This window comes from Pseudophryne corroboree, chromosome 9 (genome assembly GCF_028390025.1).
Source record: "Pseudophryne corroboree isolate aPseCor3 chromosome 9, aPseCor3.hap2, whole genome shotgun sequence".
Classification (NCBI taxonomy): Eukaryota; Metazoa; Chordata; class Amphibia; order Anura; family Myobatrachidae; genus Pseudophryne; species Pseudophryne corroboree.
In genome coordinates this window covers 55,386,957-55,404,849 of record NC_086452.1, presented here as the reverse complement: position 1 = coordinate 55,404,849, position 17,893 = coordinate 55,386,957, and the positions used below count along the sequence as shown (strand labels likewise).

At 48.0% G+C, this 17,893-nt stretch overlaps 1 protein-coding gene across 19 annotated transcripts in view; it reads right to left on the bottom strand.

The window, feature by feature from the left end:
* Positions 1-17,893, bottom strand: part of PTPRF (protein tyrosine phosphatase receptor type F) — a 1,358,330-nt gene that overhangs the window by 114,527 nt on the left and 1,225,910 nt on the right. For all 19 annotated transcript variants that reach the window (XM_063939338.1, XM_063939337.1, XM_063939347.1 and 16 more), the window contains one exon: positions 3,666-3,854. In XM_063939338.1, coding sequence (XP_063795408.1) covers positions 3,666-3,854 — 189 coding nt within the window. The remainder of the gene's footprint in view (positions 1-3,665; positions 3,855-17,893) is intronic.

The window sequence follows — 17,893 nt, the reverse complement described above, 5'->3', positions numbered from 1 at the left end:
AATACGGGAGAGGACTTCTGTACTGCCTACTGAATACAGGAGAGGACTTCTGTACTTCCTACTGAATACGGGAGAGGACTTCTGTACTGCCTATTGAACACGGGAGAGGTCTTCTGTACTGCCTACTGAATATAGGAGAGGACTTCTGTACTGCCTACTGAATACGGGAGAGGACTTCTGTACTTCCTAATGAATACGGGAGAGGACTTCTGTACTGCCTAGTGAATACAGGAGAGGTCTTCTGTACTGCCTACTGAATACGGGAGAGGTCTTCTGTACTGCCTACTGAATACGGGAGAGGTCTTCTGTACTGCCTACTGAATACGGGAGAGGACTTCTGTACTTCCTACTGAATACGGGAGAGGACTTCTGTACTGCCTACTGAATAAGGGAGAGGTCTTCTGTACTGCCTACTGAATACGGGAGAGGCCTTCTGTACTGCCTACTGAATACGGGAGAGGACTTCTGTACTGCCTACTGAATACGGGAGAGGACTTCTGTACTGCCTACTGAATACGGGAGAGGCCTTCTGTACTACCTAATGAATACGGGAGAGGCCTTCTGTACTGCCTACTGAATATGGTAGAGGACTTCTGTACTGCCTACTGAGGGAGAATAGCTGTCGGTATGCCGGGTGTCGGGATTCCGGCGCCGGTATAATGTGCGCCGGGATCCCGACATTCGGCATACTGAAGACCACCCGGACTTCTGTACTGCCTACTGAATACGGGAGAGGTCTTCTGTACTGCCTACTGAATACGGGAGAGGTCTTCTGTACTGCCTACTGAATACGGGAGAGGTCTTCTGTACTGTCTACTGAACATGGATAATGTTTTCTGTACTATCTACTAGGTAATGTCTTCTGTACTGTCTACTTATAATGGGTGATGTCTTCTATACTTCCTAGTGAATACGGATAAGGACTTCTGTATTACCTACTGAATGCGGGGAGGTCTTCTCTGAATACGGATAAGGACTTCTGCACTACCTACTGAAGGTCTTCTGTTCTCCTTAGTGAATATTGGTGATGTCTTCTATACCGACATCAGGAAACTCCGCACACTCAGGGTCTAATTCAGACCTGATCGCTGTTGTGCGAAATTGCACAGCGGGCGATTAGCGAATGACTGCGCATACGTATGCACCGCAATGCGCAGGCGTGAGCCCAAACAGTGACCGAATGGAGCGAAAATTTCGATCGCTAGGCGTATGCAAGGTGATTTACAGGAAGCGGACGTTTGTGGGTAGTAACTGGCTGTTTTCTGGGAGTGTCAGGAAAAACGCAGGTGTTCCCAATCGGTTTGAGGGAGGGTGTGTGACATCAGCTCCGTCCCCGAACAGCCTGGTTCTGTCGCACTGTAGGAGTAAATCCTGGGCTGAGCACAAAATCATTTGATGGTGAGTAAGTTGCAAACAGATTTGCAGATGTCCGCTGTCTGGCTGAGTTTTCACAGGGCGTGCGAATGCATTTGCACACTTGCACAGGACGGCGACTATCGCAGAGGAGCGATCAGGTCTAAATTAGACCCTTAGGGGTCGATTTATGTAGAAAACGAAAACAGAATTGCTACTTATCACTATACATCGCTTCAAGGCGATGTATAGCTGTAATAAGTAGCAATTCATGTATACTCACCCTTCCGACGATGCGCTGTGGTGTCTGGGGCTCCTGCCGTAAGGTCATCTCCAGCGGTCCCTCCCTGCGATGCGCGGAGTCCAGCGGCGGGTCCCTTTGCGCATGCGCAGTTTGTTGACATCCCGGCAGGCCGCAGTGGTTGCTGGGAGGTTGGGGGCGGAGCCAGCACCAGGTGCCTGGCAGAGAGCAGGGAAGCATTGAGCTTCCCTGCCGTCTCCGCAATCCAGTTCAGATTACGCCGTCCTGAGATGGCGAACCTGAACTCCATGGAGAAGCGGAAAGCACTCATGAATCGCACTCACCATACAAAAGGTATGGTGATGCGATTCAGGCACAGAGCGGGGGGTGCCGCTGGAGAAGTCAGAGACTTCTCCATGGTAACCCGCTCTGTGAATTGCAGTAGGCAGAGAAAAGACCTGTTTAACGCAAAACAGGGATTTTCAATGCTACATGAATAGACCCCTAAATCTGGCTACATTCATCTAATCTCTAAGGGGTAAATTTACTAAAGTGGGAGTTTTTTGTAGAACTGGTGATGTTGCCTATAGCAACCAATCAGATTCTATCTATTATCGTCTAGAAGCAGCTAGATAAATGTTAAGTAGAATTTGACTGGTTGCTACGAGCAACATCACCAGTTCTAAAAAAAAAACCTCCCACCTTAGTAAATTTTCCCCTAAATGTTTTGATCTATGTTCAACTTTGGTTAGACATGTATGCAGCCAAAGTAAACGGCCAATCTGAGCGTTCTGCAGTGAGACTAGCTGATGATCGCACGCACCTAACAATCACTGTCGCTGCATCTTCAGCCATAAGCGACTAAAAATGTATCATCATTACTGTTTGATGCCTGAACAATTTACACCACAATAAAACGCCAAAATTCGCAGATTTTACAATGATAAAAAGCAATGCTTCATTTCAAGATAGCATTATATGACTAGGCCGGCCGCAAACCTCCATGTGACTCGGTGGTAGCGGAAGACTGCAGACAGTCTAACAGAGATGACAAACCCAACCAAAGCATCTCATTCACAGCTTTAATTGTAGTGTTGACATAAGAGATTAGAATGATAACAGTGCCCTTTCTTACCCAGACTCCCGTAATGCTGCATAATGCTGTTAGAAATAATTAACAAGGGTGATATTTTCTTTGCATACAAACACAGCAAGATTACGACCTGTTGGCGGGAGGCGGAAGCCGAAAGGTCACAGCCATTTCCCCGTAATAGCCGAATTTCTAAATGTAATTAGCCCCCTCCCTTATAGCCGGTGTTCTGAGCGCAGCCCCAATCTAGGTGTCTGAATCTGTTCAGTAATTACACAGACTGACCGTAATAAAGTTTGTCAAAGGGAGATAGAAGCAGCGACGCTGACCTTTACACGTAGATTTGCTTTAAAAAAAAAAAAGCCACACAGCGTTGGACAGAAAGTAAAAGATATTTTGCTGAAGAATGTGATAATGCGTGAGACGTGGAACATGACATCCAGTGGAGATAACGGCCTGTGTCTTTATTATCCAAACACTTCAGTAGAGGTCGCAAGCGTATAATCAAGATAATGGAACCGCATTAAACAGCGATACCGCAGGATAAAGAGTGGCCTCATCACTAGCTATACGGCCCATCATACAAGTCAGTCTTCAGGTGGGTCTTCTTCAGGCCCACTCTGTGGTAGGACCACCAGGAGTTTGGCTTATAAGAGGTAGGGTGGGGCTTCAACTGACCACAAATAAGGGGTAGATTTACTAAAACTTAAAAAAAATTAATGGTGGGGACAGGCTACCTCACAAACGAAGGGGAAGACCCCTAATGTCACAACGATCCAACCTAAACTGGGGCAGTTGTGAGATATTGGGTATAGAATGGCACAAATGGACAGCCCATCCTGGGGTGGGGGGTACAAACTTTTCGACGTTTTCACTTAATTTAACTCTTACTTATACACATCCCACTGAGCCGTAAACACACCCTTAGATGAAGCCGGAAAGTGAACCACGTGATAGCAGCGGACAGTTCATGCACCGTACCTGAGCGGAGCTGCTTAATCCTCCCATTACTAGTAGCTGTGTCCACGGGGAGGAAATCCTTGTACCAGGATATTTCCGGGTCTGGGTTCCCGCTAGCCGCACAGAGCATGGTGGCTGTTCGAGTCTTTTCCACCACCTTGAGCTGGGGAGCCATGTCTATAATAGGGAATCCATGGGGCAGCTGCTCTTCTGCAAAACAAATGGGAAAAGGTTTTCATTAGTCTCCTACTAACTCCCATGCATGATCAACATTATTCATGTGTCTATACGTGTTCTCTGTCTAATTAGGGCAGTCTGTATCTCCATGGCAGCACTCTAAAATATAACATCTTGGGAGAAAAGCTATTAATCATTAGTTGCATACATTTTATTCCAGCCTGGCAGGAGTGATAGCGCGTTCCCTCCGCCACACAGTCAAAGTCAAAGGTTATTTTTGCTCTTAGAAACACAATTCACTTTGCCTCTATCGTACTCATATAATGCAGAGCAAATCAGCGACGTGCACATTACACGTGTAATCTGGAGGAAATGGTGGTTGCTTTTTGTAATCAGTAAATCAGATTATCTGTGCTCGCCTCAAGTAACTAAATGTTGTATAATTCCCTTTCGGTGAGATCTGGCGTATGGCGGAGTTTCCGCGTGGCAGCAAATAGGTGACTGTGTTCTTAGAAGATCTGCGGAGGAAAGACATTTTCCATTCCCGAGTTCTATTTACACATTAGTATAAACACCCTCAGGACTGAATAATTTACTGCCTCCGTGGTATTAAAACCTTTTAAAGGGAAATGCAAATGGATAGGTCAGTAAGCGTACAACAATACACAAAGACATATGCTAACAATCTTTCAACTTACAAATAAATAACATTTTAAGCAATGGATCTAGAACATACAAACAGGCTGGATATCTTGTAGCTGTAACTTGGCATAATACTATTGTTATTCAGACACTGAATGTCCCAAAATAAGGGATACTCACCCCAGGAAGAGTCTGCAATAGGAGCCACGGGCGGCTGCAGTGGGGAACCGCCATACTTTGTGCATTACGACGCATTCCCCCCTTCCTAATTTGAATACACTTGATGGCACAAAGAGCTGTAAGGCCCAGCTGAGCCACTGATATGCAAAGCCACTATACTACCGTACATAAAACAAATGCCTGGCACGGATGCGGGCTATAAATACACGTTTAACTGCTGTGACACAGCCATAACTTTCAACTGCTATTCAGAAATTAAATAGCTGCGACCTGGGTGACAGATAAATAAATAATAAAATCAAAAGGCAGGATTTCTTTCCCCCAATTAACGCTGAAAGCAGTGGTGAGACGTGGGCGTATTGCAATTGGTAACTTACTGCCTCCTGCTGGCAATTATACACAAAAGCCCCTTGCTCCGCTCTGATGAGAGGCCGTACAGTTCCTTCTGTACACAGCGACTCCCGGAGGGTGGCAATACACAGTCAAGTGTTATGGTATGGGGCGAAACATCTATAGGAGAGCAACAACACAATGGTGAGTGGGACATGGGCAATATCACCAATACACCAGTGACATATACAGGTACATTTGTGATTTTTTCTTTATTTTTCTAGAACTATTCAGCTGAGCACTTCAGAAGTGACCCCCTGATCCTCCTTCCAGCCACCAGAGTACTTCTATTGTTTTTAGCGAGGTACTAAGACCTGCTTTTGTTTTATTAAGGTCCACCAGTCACCAACACACTGTGTGAAGGCCGCCATTTTGTTTGCTGAACCAACAGTGAACTAACACACCAGCTCAGCAGGCAAGATGGCTGGCCTTCTGCTTATGTGCAGGTGACTAGTATAATACTCACTGTTTTAATAAACAATCGGCATTTCCAATTCTGCAACATCATCAGGAAAAACTTCCAACTGAAATCTGTCCATGTAGGCCTCACGGGTGTTAAATCTTGTAAATGCCCTCAAATTCTTGGACTGCAAACACACAATCCCCTGCAGTGCTACGCGGGCCAAGCAATCTCTCTGCTTTCTAAAAACAGTCACGGTTTAAGTTATCAGCCATCTAACGTGGTGCTTTCCTAATAATCTCATATTCCTAGACCAAAATATAATGGCCCGGGAGTTACAGGCACCAGAGTGCTTTTGGCAGTTTAGCTGCTAGATTTAAAGCGGAAACAGTTTACAAGGCAAAATCAGGTTGGTTGCACCATTTAAATGATTGCCGCTTTAAATCTAGAGGCTAAATCGCTGAAACTGCTCCAGTTCCCGCATCTCGCAGGGGGGTGTAGTTGGTGACCGGCGGTCATTCGATACCAACCCCTCGCAGGCTGCTACATTAGGGCCCTGGTCTGTACAGGTCTGTATTAGTAACCGCTGACTCTGAAGCTGTTCTGAAAAACGCAGGCTCCAGCACGGGCTGCCAGCAGTACTGCGTAAGGCATGCTGGAACTTGCAGTTCCACAGAAACTGCAGGTTTTATTTGCTGGATGCCCATGTCTGGGGTAGATTAATATACTGTAAATAGTAGAGGCAGGATCCTGTCGCTGGTATACTGCATGCATGATTATACAATTTTAAATCAGAGGTGTAGCCCAGTTTTCTGTTGCACAATTACGGGACATTCCCATGGCTGCTTTGCTAGACGTCTGCAATCGGTAACAGTGGAAGTTTTCGTGCCAGCAGTTCCTTTTACCTTTTCATGGACGAAGTGGAAGTTTTCGTGCCAGCAGTTCCTTTTACCTTTTCATGGACGAAGTGGAAGTTTTCGTGCCAGCAGTTCCTTTTACCTTTTCACGCACAGCGAGTGTACCAACAAATCTGTTAGAGAGTAATTACACCAGCTACGAGGCCCATGCCACTCTCCAAACACACTCCACTGACATACGGACAAACTGCAGTCCGCAAGCTCCAGGGCACTTTCAGCAGCCGTCTGTGAGAAGGTAATTAATCTTAAGCAGGTAGTTTTCCTTTTTAAAAAGAGGAGAGAGACAGCTCTTGGAGTAATTAATGCACCGCTGACCCGTCCTATTGATTTATCCCAGTACAAACACAGGTTGATGAACAGGACGCAACATGGAAGATCGAAGGCACCTAGAACTTATCTGGACTAGAGTGCGTGGTAGGTTCTGCAATGTGGTCCTGGTATTGGCAATCCAAGAAACTCCGAGATCAGGCTAAAGTGTTCACAACGAAGCGCGAGATCTACAATCGGTGCATGAAACTAGTGGAATACAGTATTCTATCTGCATTACCAAATAGCACAGTACAACAATGGCATCCCTAGACCTGGGAGTAACCATGTTTTATTCAGACATATAGTGGTGAGCCGTGCGCATCCAAGCAGGAGCCATTGGCCGGGCAAAATTATCTGCTGACTGTGACAATTTCCAGGCGGTCAGACACTCCGAAAACTGCAGTGGCGCCTATAAATAAACAAAGGATTTGGCCTGTCGGCCGCAGAGGCTTCAATGTCCCATCTCTTTACCGTACAGCCGGGGAGTGAGGGCTGGCATCAGAGGTCATCAGCAAATCCTAAAAAACACATCATTTGTTTGAGCAGAGATCAGGGGGCCTAAAATCCACACCTCAGACAAACAAGTGCCGGAGGATTTCATCATTAGTTTGAAAGAAACTTTGACACTTTAGGAGGCTCCACGGCCGAGATAAGAATCTGGTTCAGGCCAGTTCCTGTGTGTCCCATAGGGGACTTGCTCCGTTCCTATGTTTTCCAATGTGAGTTATGATGTCTTTGTCAACAGAGATTTTGTGGCACAGATAAAACAAGCGGTAAAGGGTAATTAGCAGAATAGTGATAAAGAGACTTATTAGGATCCCTGGTTTACTCATTAACTGCACTGGGCCAAGGAGCTTTTCCTAACAATACAGAGATTATGCCACGAGTAACATAAGGAGTAGACGTTACTTCGTGTGTATAATGCACAGTGAGGGGATGCTTTACCTGTCACAGTTACATCTCTACCTCTCCGCTATCATCCGCCACAAAACATTCGACATTTTTTTCTACTAGCAATAAAAAATATTGTATAATGTGCGTGTTTCTGTGAGTGTATTAGCACGTTGCCTGTGCGCTGGAATTATAGGCCCAGATTTATCAAGCCTTGGAGAGAGATAAATTGCACGGTGATAAAGGACCAGCCAATCAGCTCCTAACTTCCATGTTACAGGCTGTGTTTGAAAAATGACAGTTAGGAGCTGATTGGTTGGCACTTTATCACCGTGCTAGTTATCACCCTCCAAGGCTTGATAAATCTGAGCCTCAGTACAGTCTCTGGCGTCTTTGCCGTTGTGCCCAGTGCACACTAAGAGTACATGCCTCCGGGGTTCTCAGTAAAACTAAACGCAGGCCTAGGTGTACGGAGTAACCGGGACACGAGAACTGTACAAAGTTTAAATGTCACATCAAACTTCAAGCTAATGAACACTTTATAACCATTCATTTCATTCTGTAAAACTTCTCGGTTTTCGCTTAAAATACTGCTCGGTTCAGCCGCATTTATACATGATTCATGCGTGGAACTGGAGCAGGCCATTATTACTCACTGCACAGCAGGGAATGCTCCTATACACACCACTCTCCATCCTCATCTCTATAATCATGCACTGCAATTGCAAAATGCAATCTCGTTTTTGCACTGCTCCACAAAACTAGCGGAACCGATGCCTTACACCGCACGGACGCCCTCAAACCACCCAACTTGTACAATTGTCCGCAATCGCAGTCAGCTTTGGTGGAAATCTAAGCGTACTTGCGCAAAACAAGCAGATCTATTGGGCCAGAGCTGATCTTGCACGAGCTGATCTTGCACTGTGCATCTGATATTTTGCCCTTCATGAATGACCTCCTCTGTGGGTGTCTGCGTGCACTATAGGAGTGTCTGGCCACACTGTGGCTGCACTTTAGGGGGAGGATATATCAAACCTTCTCATGTGGAGGTGTAGACCAAAGTAACCAATCAGAATCTAGCTATTGATTTATAGACTGCACTAGATAAGTGGCAGCTAGAATCCAATTGGTTGCTATGGCCAACACCTTTAATTGTCCTCTTCAGGTGTAATCATTCATCCTGTGTGTGGATGTTAATGCAGCGTCCCTCGCTGTGAGGGAGGAAGACTAATAACCTTTTTACACCGCCTCAATAACCTGGGTTAACGGTGGGGGGAACCGGGGTCGTGGCTCAGTGTGAAAGGGTTCCTGAAAAAATAAGAATTTACTCACCGGTAATTCTATTTCTCGTAGTCCGTAGTGGATGCTGGGGACTCCGTAAGGACCATGGGGAATAGACGGGCTCCGCAGGAGACTGGGCACTCTAAAGAAAGATTCAGTACTATCTGGTGTGCACTGGCTCCTCCCTCTATGCCCCTCCTCCAGACCTCAGTTAAGGAAACTGTGCCCGGAAGAGCTGACATTACAAGGAAAGGATTTTGGAATCCAGGGTAAGACTCATACCAGCCACACCAATCACACCATATAACTTGTGATACTTTACCCAGTTAACAGTATGAACAACAACTGAGCCTCAATCAACGGATGGCTCATAACAATAACCCTTTAGTAAGCAATAACTATATACACGTATTGCAGAAAGTCCGCACTTGGGACGGGCGCCCAGCATCCACTACGGACTACGAGAAATAGATTTACCGGTGAGTAAATTCTTATTTTCTCTAACGTCCTATTGGATGCTGGGGACTCCGTAAGGACCATGGGGATTATACCAAAGCTCCCAAACGGGCGGGAGAGTGCGGATGACTCTGCAGCACCGAATGGGCAAACACAAGGTCCTCCTCAGCCAGGGTATCAAACCTGTAGAATTTTGCAAAAGTGTTTGAACCCGACCAAGTAGCAGCTCGGCAAAGCTGTAATGCCGAGACCCCTCGGGCAGCCGCCCAAGAAGAGCCCACTTTCCTTGTGGAATGGGCTTTCACTGATTTCGGCTGCGGCAATCCCGCCGCAGAATGAGCCTGCTGCATCGTGTTACAGATCCAGCGAGCAATAGTTTGAAGCAGGAGCACCCAGCTTGTTGGATGCATACAGGATAAACAGCGAGTCAGTCTTCCTGACTCCAGCCGTTCTGGTTACATAAATCTTCAAGCCCGGACTACGTCCAGCAACTTGGAGTCCTCCAAGTCACGAGTAGCCGCAGGCACCACAATAGGTTGGTTCAAATGAAAAGATGACACCACCTTTGGCAGAAACTGCGGACGAGTCCGCAATTCTGCCCTGTCCATATGGAAAATAAGATACGGGCTTTTACATGACAAAGCCGCCAATTCTGACACACGCCTAGCTGAAGCTAAAGCCAACAGCATGTCCACTTTCCACGTGAGATACTTTAGTTCCACGGTCTTAAGTGGCTCAAACCAGTGGGATTTCAGGAAATCCAACACCACGTTAAGATCCCAAGGTGCCACTGGTGGCACAAAAGGGGGCTAAATATGCAGCACTCCCTTAACAAACGTCTGAACCTCAGGCAGTGAAGCCAGTTCTTTTTGAAAGAAGATGGATAGGGCCGAAATCTGGACCTTTATGGACCCTAATTTTAGGCCCATAGTCACACCTGACTGTAGGAAGTGCAGGAATCGACCCAGCTGGAATTCCTCTGTAGGGGCCTTTCTGGCCTCACACCAAGCAACATATTTTCGCCATATACGGTGATAATGCTTTGCTGTCACATCCTTGCTAGCCTTTATCAGCGTAGGAATAACTTCATCCGGAATGCCCTTTTATGCTAGGATTCGGCGTTCAACCGCCATGTCGTCAAACGCAGCCGCGGTAAGTCTTGGAACAGACAGGGCCCCTGTTGCAACAGGTCCTGTCTGAGAGGCAGAGGCCATGGTTGCTCTGTGAGCATTTCTTGCAGTTCCGGGTACCAAGTCCTTCTTGGCCAGTCCGGAACAATGAGTATTGTTTTCAAGCTTCTTTTCCTTACGATTCTCAGTACCTTGGGTATGAGAGGAAGAGGAGGAAACACATAGACCGACTGGAACACCCACGGTGTTACCAGTGCGTCCACAGCTATCGCCTGAGGGTCCCTTGACCTGGCGCAATACCTTTTTAGCTTTTTGTTGAGGCGGGACGGCATCATGTCCACCTGTGGCAGTTCCCACCGACTTGCAATCTGCGTGAAGACTTCTTGATGAAGTCCCCACTCTCCCGGGTGGAGGTCATGCCTGCTGAGGAAGTCTGCTTCCCAGTTGTCCACTCCCGGAATGAACACTGCTGACAGTGCTTGCACGTGATTCTCCGCCCAACGAAGAATCCTGGTGGCTTCCGCCATCGCCACTCTGCTTCTTGTGCCGCCCTGGCGGTTTACATGAGCCACTGCGGTGATGTTGTCTGACTGAATCAGCACCGGTTGGTTGCGAAGCAGAGGCTCCGCTTGACTCAGGGCGTTGTATATGGCCCTTAGTTCCAGGATATTGATGTGCAGACAAGCCTCCTGACTTGACCACAACCCTTGGAAGTTTCTTCCCTGAGTGACTGCCCCCCATCCTCGGAGGCTCGCATCCGTGGTCACCAGGACCCAGTCCTGTATGCCGAACCTGCGGCCCTCGAGAAGGTGAGCACTCTGCAGCCACCACAGAAGAGACACCCTGGCCCTGGGGGACAGGGTGATCAGCCGATGCATCTGAAGATGCAATCCGGACCACTAGTCCAACAGAGCCCACTGAAAGATCCTCGCATGGAACCTGCCGAAGGGAATGGCTTCGTATGATGCCACCATCTTTCCCAGGACTCGCGTGCAGTGATGCACCGACACATGTTTCGGTTTTAAGAGGTCTCTGACTAGAGTCACGAGCTCCTGAGCCTTCTCCGCCGGGAGAAACACCTTCTTCTGGTCTGTGTCCAGAATCATGCCCAGAAAGGGCAGACACGTCGTAGGAATCAGCTGCGATTTTGGGACATTCAGAATCCAGCCGTGCTGTTGCAACACTTCCTGAGAGTGTGCTACGCTGATCAGCAACTGCTCTCTGGACCTCGCCTTTATGAGGAGATCGTCCAAGTATGGGATAATTGTGAATCCTTGCTTTCTCAGGAGCACCATCATTTCCGCCATTACCTTGGTAAATATTCTCGGTGCCGTGGAGAGCCCAAACGGCAACGTCTGGAATTGGTAATGACAGTCCTGTACCACAAATCTGAGGTACTCCTGATGAGGTGGATAAATGGGGACATGCAAGTAAGCATCCTTGATGTCCAGAGACACCATAAAATCCCCCTCTTCCAGGCTTGCAATGACCGCTCTGAGCGATTCCATTTTGAACTTGAATTTCTTCAGATAAATGTTCAGGGATTTTAAATTCAAGATGGGTCTGACCGAACCGTCCAGTTTCGGTACTACAAACATAGTGGAATAGTAACCCCTTCCCTGTTGAAGGAGAGGAACCTTTACAACCACCTGCTGGAGGTATAACTTGTGAATTGCTGCCAGCACTACCTCCCTTTCCATGGGGGAAACTGGCAAGGCCGATTTTAGGTAACGGTGAGGGGGCGTCACCTCGAATTCCAGTTTGTATCCCTGAGACACAACTTGTATAGCCCAAGGATCCACCCGTGAGCGAACCCACTGGTGGCTGAAATGTCGGAGACGCGCCCCCACCGCTCCTGGCTCCGCCTGTGGAGCCCCAGCGTCATGCGGTGGATTTAGTGGAAGCCGGGGAGGACTTTTGTTCCTGGGAACTAGCTGCGTGGTGCAGCCTCTTTCCTCTACCCCTGCCTCTGGCAAGAAAGGATGCACCTCTGACTTTCTTGCTCTTTTGCGAACGAAAGGACTGCATTTGGTAATACGGTGCTTTCTTAGGCTGTGGCGGGACATAAGGCAAGAAATTTGACTTCCCAGCCGTAGCTGTGGAAACTAGGTCTGAGAGACCGTCCCCAAACAATTCCTCACCCGTATAAGGTAAAACCTCCATGTGTTTTTTAGAGTCGGTATCCCCTGTCCATTGCCGAGTCCATAAGACCCTTCTGGCAGAAATGGACATTGCGTTTACTCTAGAGCCCAGCAGGCAAATGTCCCTCTGGGCATCCCGCATATATAGGACCGCGTCCTTGATATGTGCCAGGGTCATTAGAACAGAGTCCCTGTCCAGGGTATCTAACTCCTCAGACAGAGTATCCGTCCATGCTGCTACCGCACTACACATCCAGGCCGAAGCAATTGCTGGCCTCAGCAGCGTACCAGAATGTGTGTAAACCGACTTCAGGATAGCTTCCTGCTTTCTATCCGCAGGATCCTTTAGGGCGGCCGTATCCTGAGACGGCAGGGCCACCTTCTTAGATGAGCGTGTCAACGCCTTGTCTACCCTGGGGGAGGATTCCCAGCGTAACCTGTCCGTTGGCGGGAAAGGATACGCCATCAGCAATCTCTTGGAAATTACTACCTTCCTATCAGGGGAATCCCACGCTTTTTCACATAATTCATTCAATTCATGTGACGGGGGAAAAGCCACTTCTTGCTTTTTCTCCCCATACATATAAATCCTCTTGTCAGGGACAGGATTTTCCTCAGAAATGTGTAACACATCCTTCATTGCCACAATCATGTAGCGGATGGCTTTAGTCATTTTAGGCTGCAACTTTGCATCATCGTCATCGACACTGGAATCAGATTCCGTGTCGACGTCTGTGTCAACTAACTGGGATATTGGGCGCTTTTGAGACCCTGACGGCCTCTGCGCTGTGGGAGCAGGCATGGGTTGAGACTCCGACTGTCCCAAGGCTACAGCTTTATCCAATCTGTTATGTAAGGAGCTTACATTATCATTTAACACCTTCCACATATCCATCCAATCAGGTGTCGGCCCCGTCGGGGGCGACACCACATCTATTTGCACTTGTTCTGCCTCCACGTATCCTTCCTCATCAAACATGTCGACACAGGCGTACCGACACACCGCACACATACAGGGAACGCTCTGGCTGAGGACAGGACCCCACAAAGGCTTTTGGGGAGACAGAGAGAGAGTATGCCAGCACACACCCCAGCGCTATATAACCCAGGGATTACACTGTACCTTAGTGTTTACCCAGTAGCTGCTGTTTTTATATATATATATATATATATATATATATATATATATCTCTCTGCGCCTAAATTTATGTGAACCCCCTCTCTTTATTACCCTCTATTGCACCTGTATACTGCAGGGGAGAGCTTGGGGAGCGTCCTTCCAGCGGAGCTGTGAAGAGAAAATGGCGCTGGTGTGCTGAGGAAGAAGGCCCCGCCCCCTCAGCGGCGGGCTTCTGTCCCGCTTCTCATATGTAAAAATGGCGGGGGCTTGCACATATATACAGTGCCTGACTGTATATATGTATACTTTTGCCATCAGGTATCTTAATTGCTGCCCAGGGCGCCCCCCCCTGCACCCTACAGTGACCGGAGTGTGTGGGTGTGCTGCGGGAGCAATGGCGCACAGCTGCAGTGCTGTGCGCTACCTTAAGTGAAGACAGGAGTCTTCTGCCGCCGATTTCGATGTCTTCTTGCTTCTGCTGCTTCTGTACTTCTGGCTCTGCGAGGGGGGCGGCGGCGCGGCTCCGGGAACGGACGATCAAGGTTAGGTACCTGTGTTCGATCCCTCTGGAGCTAATGGTGTCCAGTAGCCTAAGAAGCGCAACTTAGCTGCAGTGAGTAGGTTTGCTTCTCTCCCCTCAGTCCCACGTAGCAGAGAGTCTGTTGCCAGCAGAAGCTCTCTGAAAATAAAAAACCTGACAAAATACTTTCTTTTCTAGCAAGCTCAGGAGAGCCCACTAGGAGCACCCAGCTCTGGCCGGGCACAGATTCTAACTGAGGTCTGGAGGAGGGGCATAGAGGGAGGAGCCAGTGCACACCAGATAGTACTGAATCTTTCTTTAGAGTGCCCAGTCTCCTGCGGAGCCCATCTATTCCCCATGGTCCTTACGGAGTCCCCAGCATCCACTAGGACGTTAGAGAAAAACAAAAAACTAACCCGGGTCCAGTGACCTTGGAATCCTACCCAGGTACTTTGCAGGGCTGGACACGAGAAGGACCCCTGGTGACTGGGCAGTGTAAACTGGTGACACAGGTCATCTGAACCGGGTCCCGTTTAAAGCGTAGGGGGAACTGTAGCCCTGGCATTTGGAGATGATGTCCTCTCCAAGCGCTGGCAGAACACTGCACCCGGGTTGGAGCACTGCAAAGTGAGTCTGTCTTAGGTCTGACCCAGGTTGGAACATAAAATGGAGTCATGTTAGTATTAGTAACGACACAGCCACAATATAAGAAAGAGGAATCTAGGCTCATGGTCCAGGCATTTAGCAGAGCAGGCGGAGGCTGAGCAGTCACGGTGCTTGTAGAGTAGGTTGAAACTGTGAGTGTAAGTGTGAAAGGATATTGGGAAAGGTAGATTTGAAAGAGGGGAGCAGGGAGGACTGGAAGAACAGAGGGGAGGGAAGCGTGACTGGGTAGTATGGATAGACAGGGTAAGCAGTCAGCGTATTGCAGGTAGAAGTACAACTATGGGTAGAATGAGCAGGTGACGCTGCAGGAGGCTAGTAGAAAGCACAAGTGACTGAGAACCAATGGAATTCTGAGAGCCCTTGATACAGTCATTGGATAACTCTGCTCTAGATTATCCTGACATATAAGAGATGAATGATTGCAGTCAGTGTATTGACTATAGCACGATCAGGAATTCTATCTATAGTATAGGTATAGTACTTGTACTGAAAGATTCTGGTGACGACTGTACTTATCCCTATGGAAAAAAACACAGCAGCCTGCTAAGCCTCCGCTGTCAGCTTTTAGTACCTCAATAGCCAACAAGAGCCAGGAGAGCTTGTTCTGACGCACCGGAATGCTAGCTGATTAATGGCTCGTTATTTTATTCTCCATTACATTATTACTGGGGCACTGAAATCCATAGCTGATCTCCCTTTTCTTCCCGTCTGAGAGGGGTTAAATCGCTGCCAAACTTCAAGGGAAGCAGCGCAGAGAGTTGCCTCAGCAGACAATCGATTGTACAGAGAGAAGGAAAGGGCTGCTTTTCCCATAGCTGCAGCTTATTAGTGCAAGGTCTGCCATTGATCAGTGTTTAGAGGGAGAGATGATACTGCATTATATAGACAGCTAGGTAACGAACAGCAGTATTTCCTCCAGAGCAGAACCACCAGTTGTCCTCACTGCCATCTGAGAGGTTGGCACAGACCGCAGAGCCAGTGTGATGTTAATTACTTGGACAGCCATGAAAGGCCATATGTCAGTCACTGAGAGCCGTTACACAGAGCTGCCTTAGAACATGTAAGAGAGACCTTCCTAACAGAGGGGGTAATTCAGACCTGATCGCTAGGCTGCGTTTTCGTACAGCGGGCGTTTAGATCTAAACTGTGCATGCGTATGCACCGAAATGCGCAGGCGCGTCGCACGGGTACAAAGCGGATCGCCACTCAGAGACGGGCTTGTGCAAAGGATCCATTTGCACCGGCGTTCGCAAGGAGATTGACAGGAAGAGGGCGTTTGTGCGTGGCAACTGACAGTTTTCTGGGAGTGTTTGAAAAAACGCAGGCGTATCCAAGCATTTGCAGGGCGGATGTCTGACGTCAATTCCGGCCCCGGACAGGCTGACGTGATCGCAGCGGCTGAGTAAGTCCTGGGCAACTCAGAAAATGCACAAAATCTGTTTGTACAGCTCTGCGACACATGAACTCCCCTATGGGCAGCGACTATCTGATCACAAAAATCGCCTGCCCATAGGGGAGTTCATGTGTCGCAGAGCTGTACATCAGATCAGGTCTGAATTACCCCCCGAGTACACACAGCTCTTTCTAATGTGATTGACAACCTTGCGTTCTAAGGGGTTCTGCAGCAGGTACTGCCTGTTGTCCTGGAAATAACCCAGGTATCATATAGATGTGTCCTCACTTACTGGGCATCCATACATCATACGGCGCAAGAGGCCCATCGCGGCCGAGACGAGTAGCGTATCATTTAAAAAAAAAAAAATTTTGTGTCTCAGGCGCATCGCAGACGCAGCGAAAAGCGGCTCACAGTGCACCAGAGGCGCCAGGCTGCGACATTAACTGCACAGGAATAAGTCTTACAGACAGTCGCAGATGAAGCACAACGGAACTTGGCGTGGAAAAAAAAGCTGCGAGATCTCACTTTATACACAAGCGCAGGCTCGGTCGCATACAAATGTCGCTCACCCCATTGATCAGTTCACTAGCTATGTAGTTTAGTCGCTTTCATGTGTTTTAATTATACAAATTAGACTCTCGGTGCGGTTGAGTCACGTGGAAGCTGGTGCACCGAGAGGGACCATTTGGCGTGACTGAAGCAACAGCAAGTTAGGACATATCTGTACCTGCAACATATTAACATATAATGAAAGAAAAGAAAGGTTTACAATCACTGTATTGAGAGACGAATGTTATCAAAATGTCAATATTAATATAACCTTACAAATCATGAAAATGATCAGTTTCCCTTTAGCCCGAGAGCTGTGTTTATAACACAAGTGAAACGGACAATGAGAAATATGACCACAATACTTAACGGCTGTGTCCTTCAGTCCATCTCATGCTTAAAATATATGGAACCGCTGAGCTCAGACACTTGCTAAAACTTCACGCACATAAAGTGCAGTTAATAAGCTGTGAACGAGAATTGGCAGTAGGGTTCTGTCACGTCACTGTGGCCCTGTTGTTTCACAATGGCCTCAAACAGAGTGGCGCTATACGCAAGTCGTTAAGGGTAAACCGTGAAAGCATACCTGTCCCATACACACACAGTGAACGAGGCCATTTTAGGTTGAACGTAAAGCAGCCTATCAAGTCGCTGGAAACTAGTGACAACTCTGAAGCATGAGGCACCTTGCACCTCATGCCTCAGTGTAGCCGTTAGCTCCTAGAGAATTGATAGGCTGACCTTCTGCCTCCAATGCATGTAGGTATGTGTGAGGAGGAGGAGGTAGGTGAGACCACTTTGGGCCTGGCAAGTGAGTTTATCGGTATGGACAATGAGAAGATAAGACCGCGCTCCTGCACTTCACTAGCCGCAAGGAAATAGAATAAACACGGTTAGACTTGGAGGGCGCCTTTTGTGCAGCCTTATCAAAACACATTCCTGTCATCCATCCTCCCAGTGACTGTGGAAGGAGAAATACAATGTTACACGATGAATCAGGTTCCTTACATCTCAGGTCCTCTAACAACGCACCGCTCTCTGAACAGCCCTCGACGCTGCCACCGGCTCCGAATACTGGATTTGC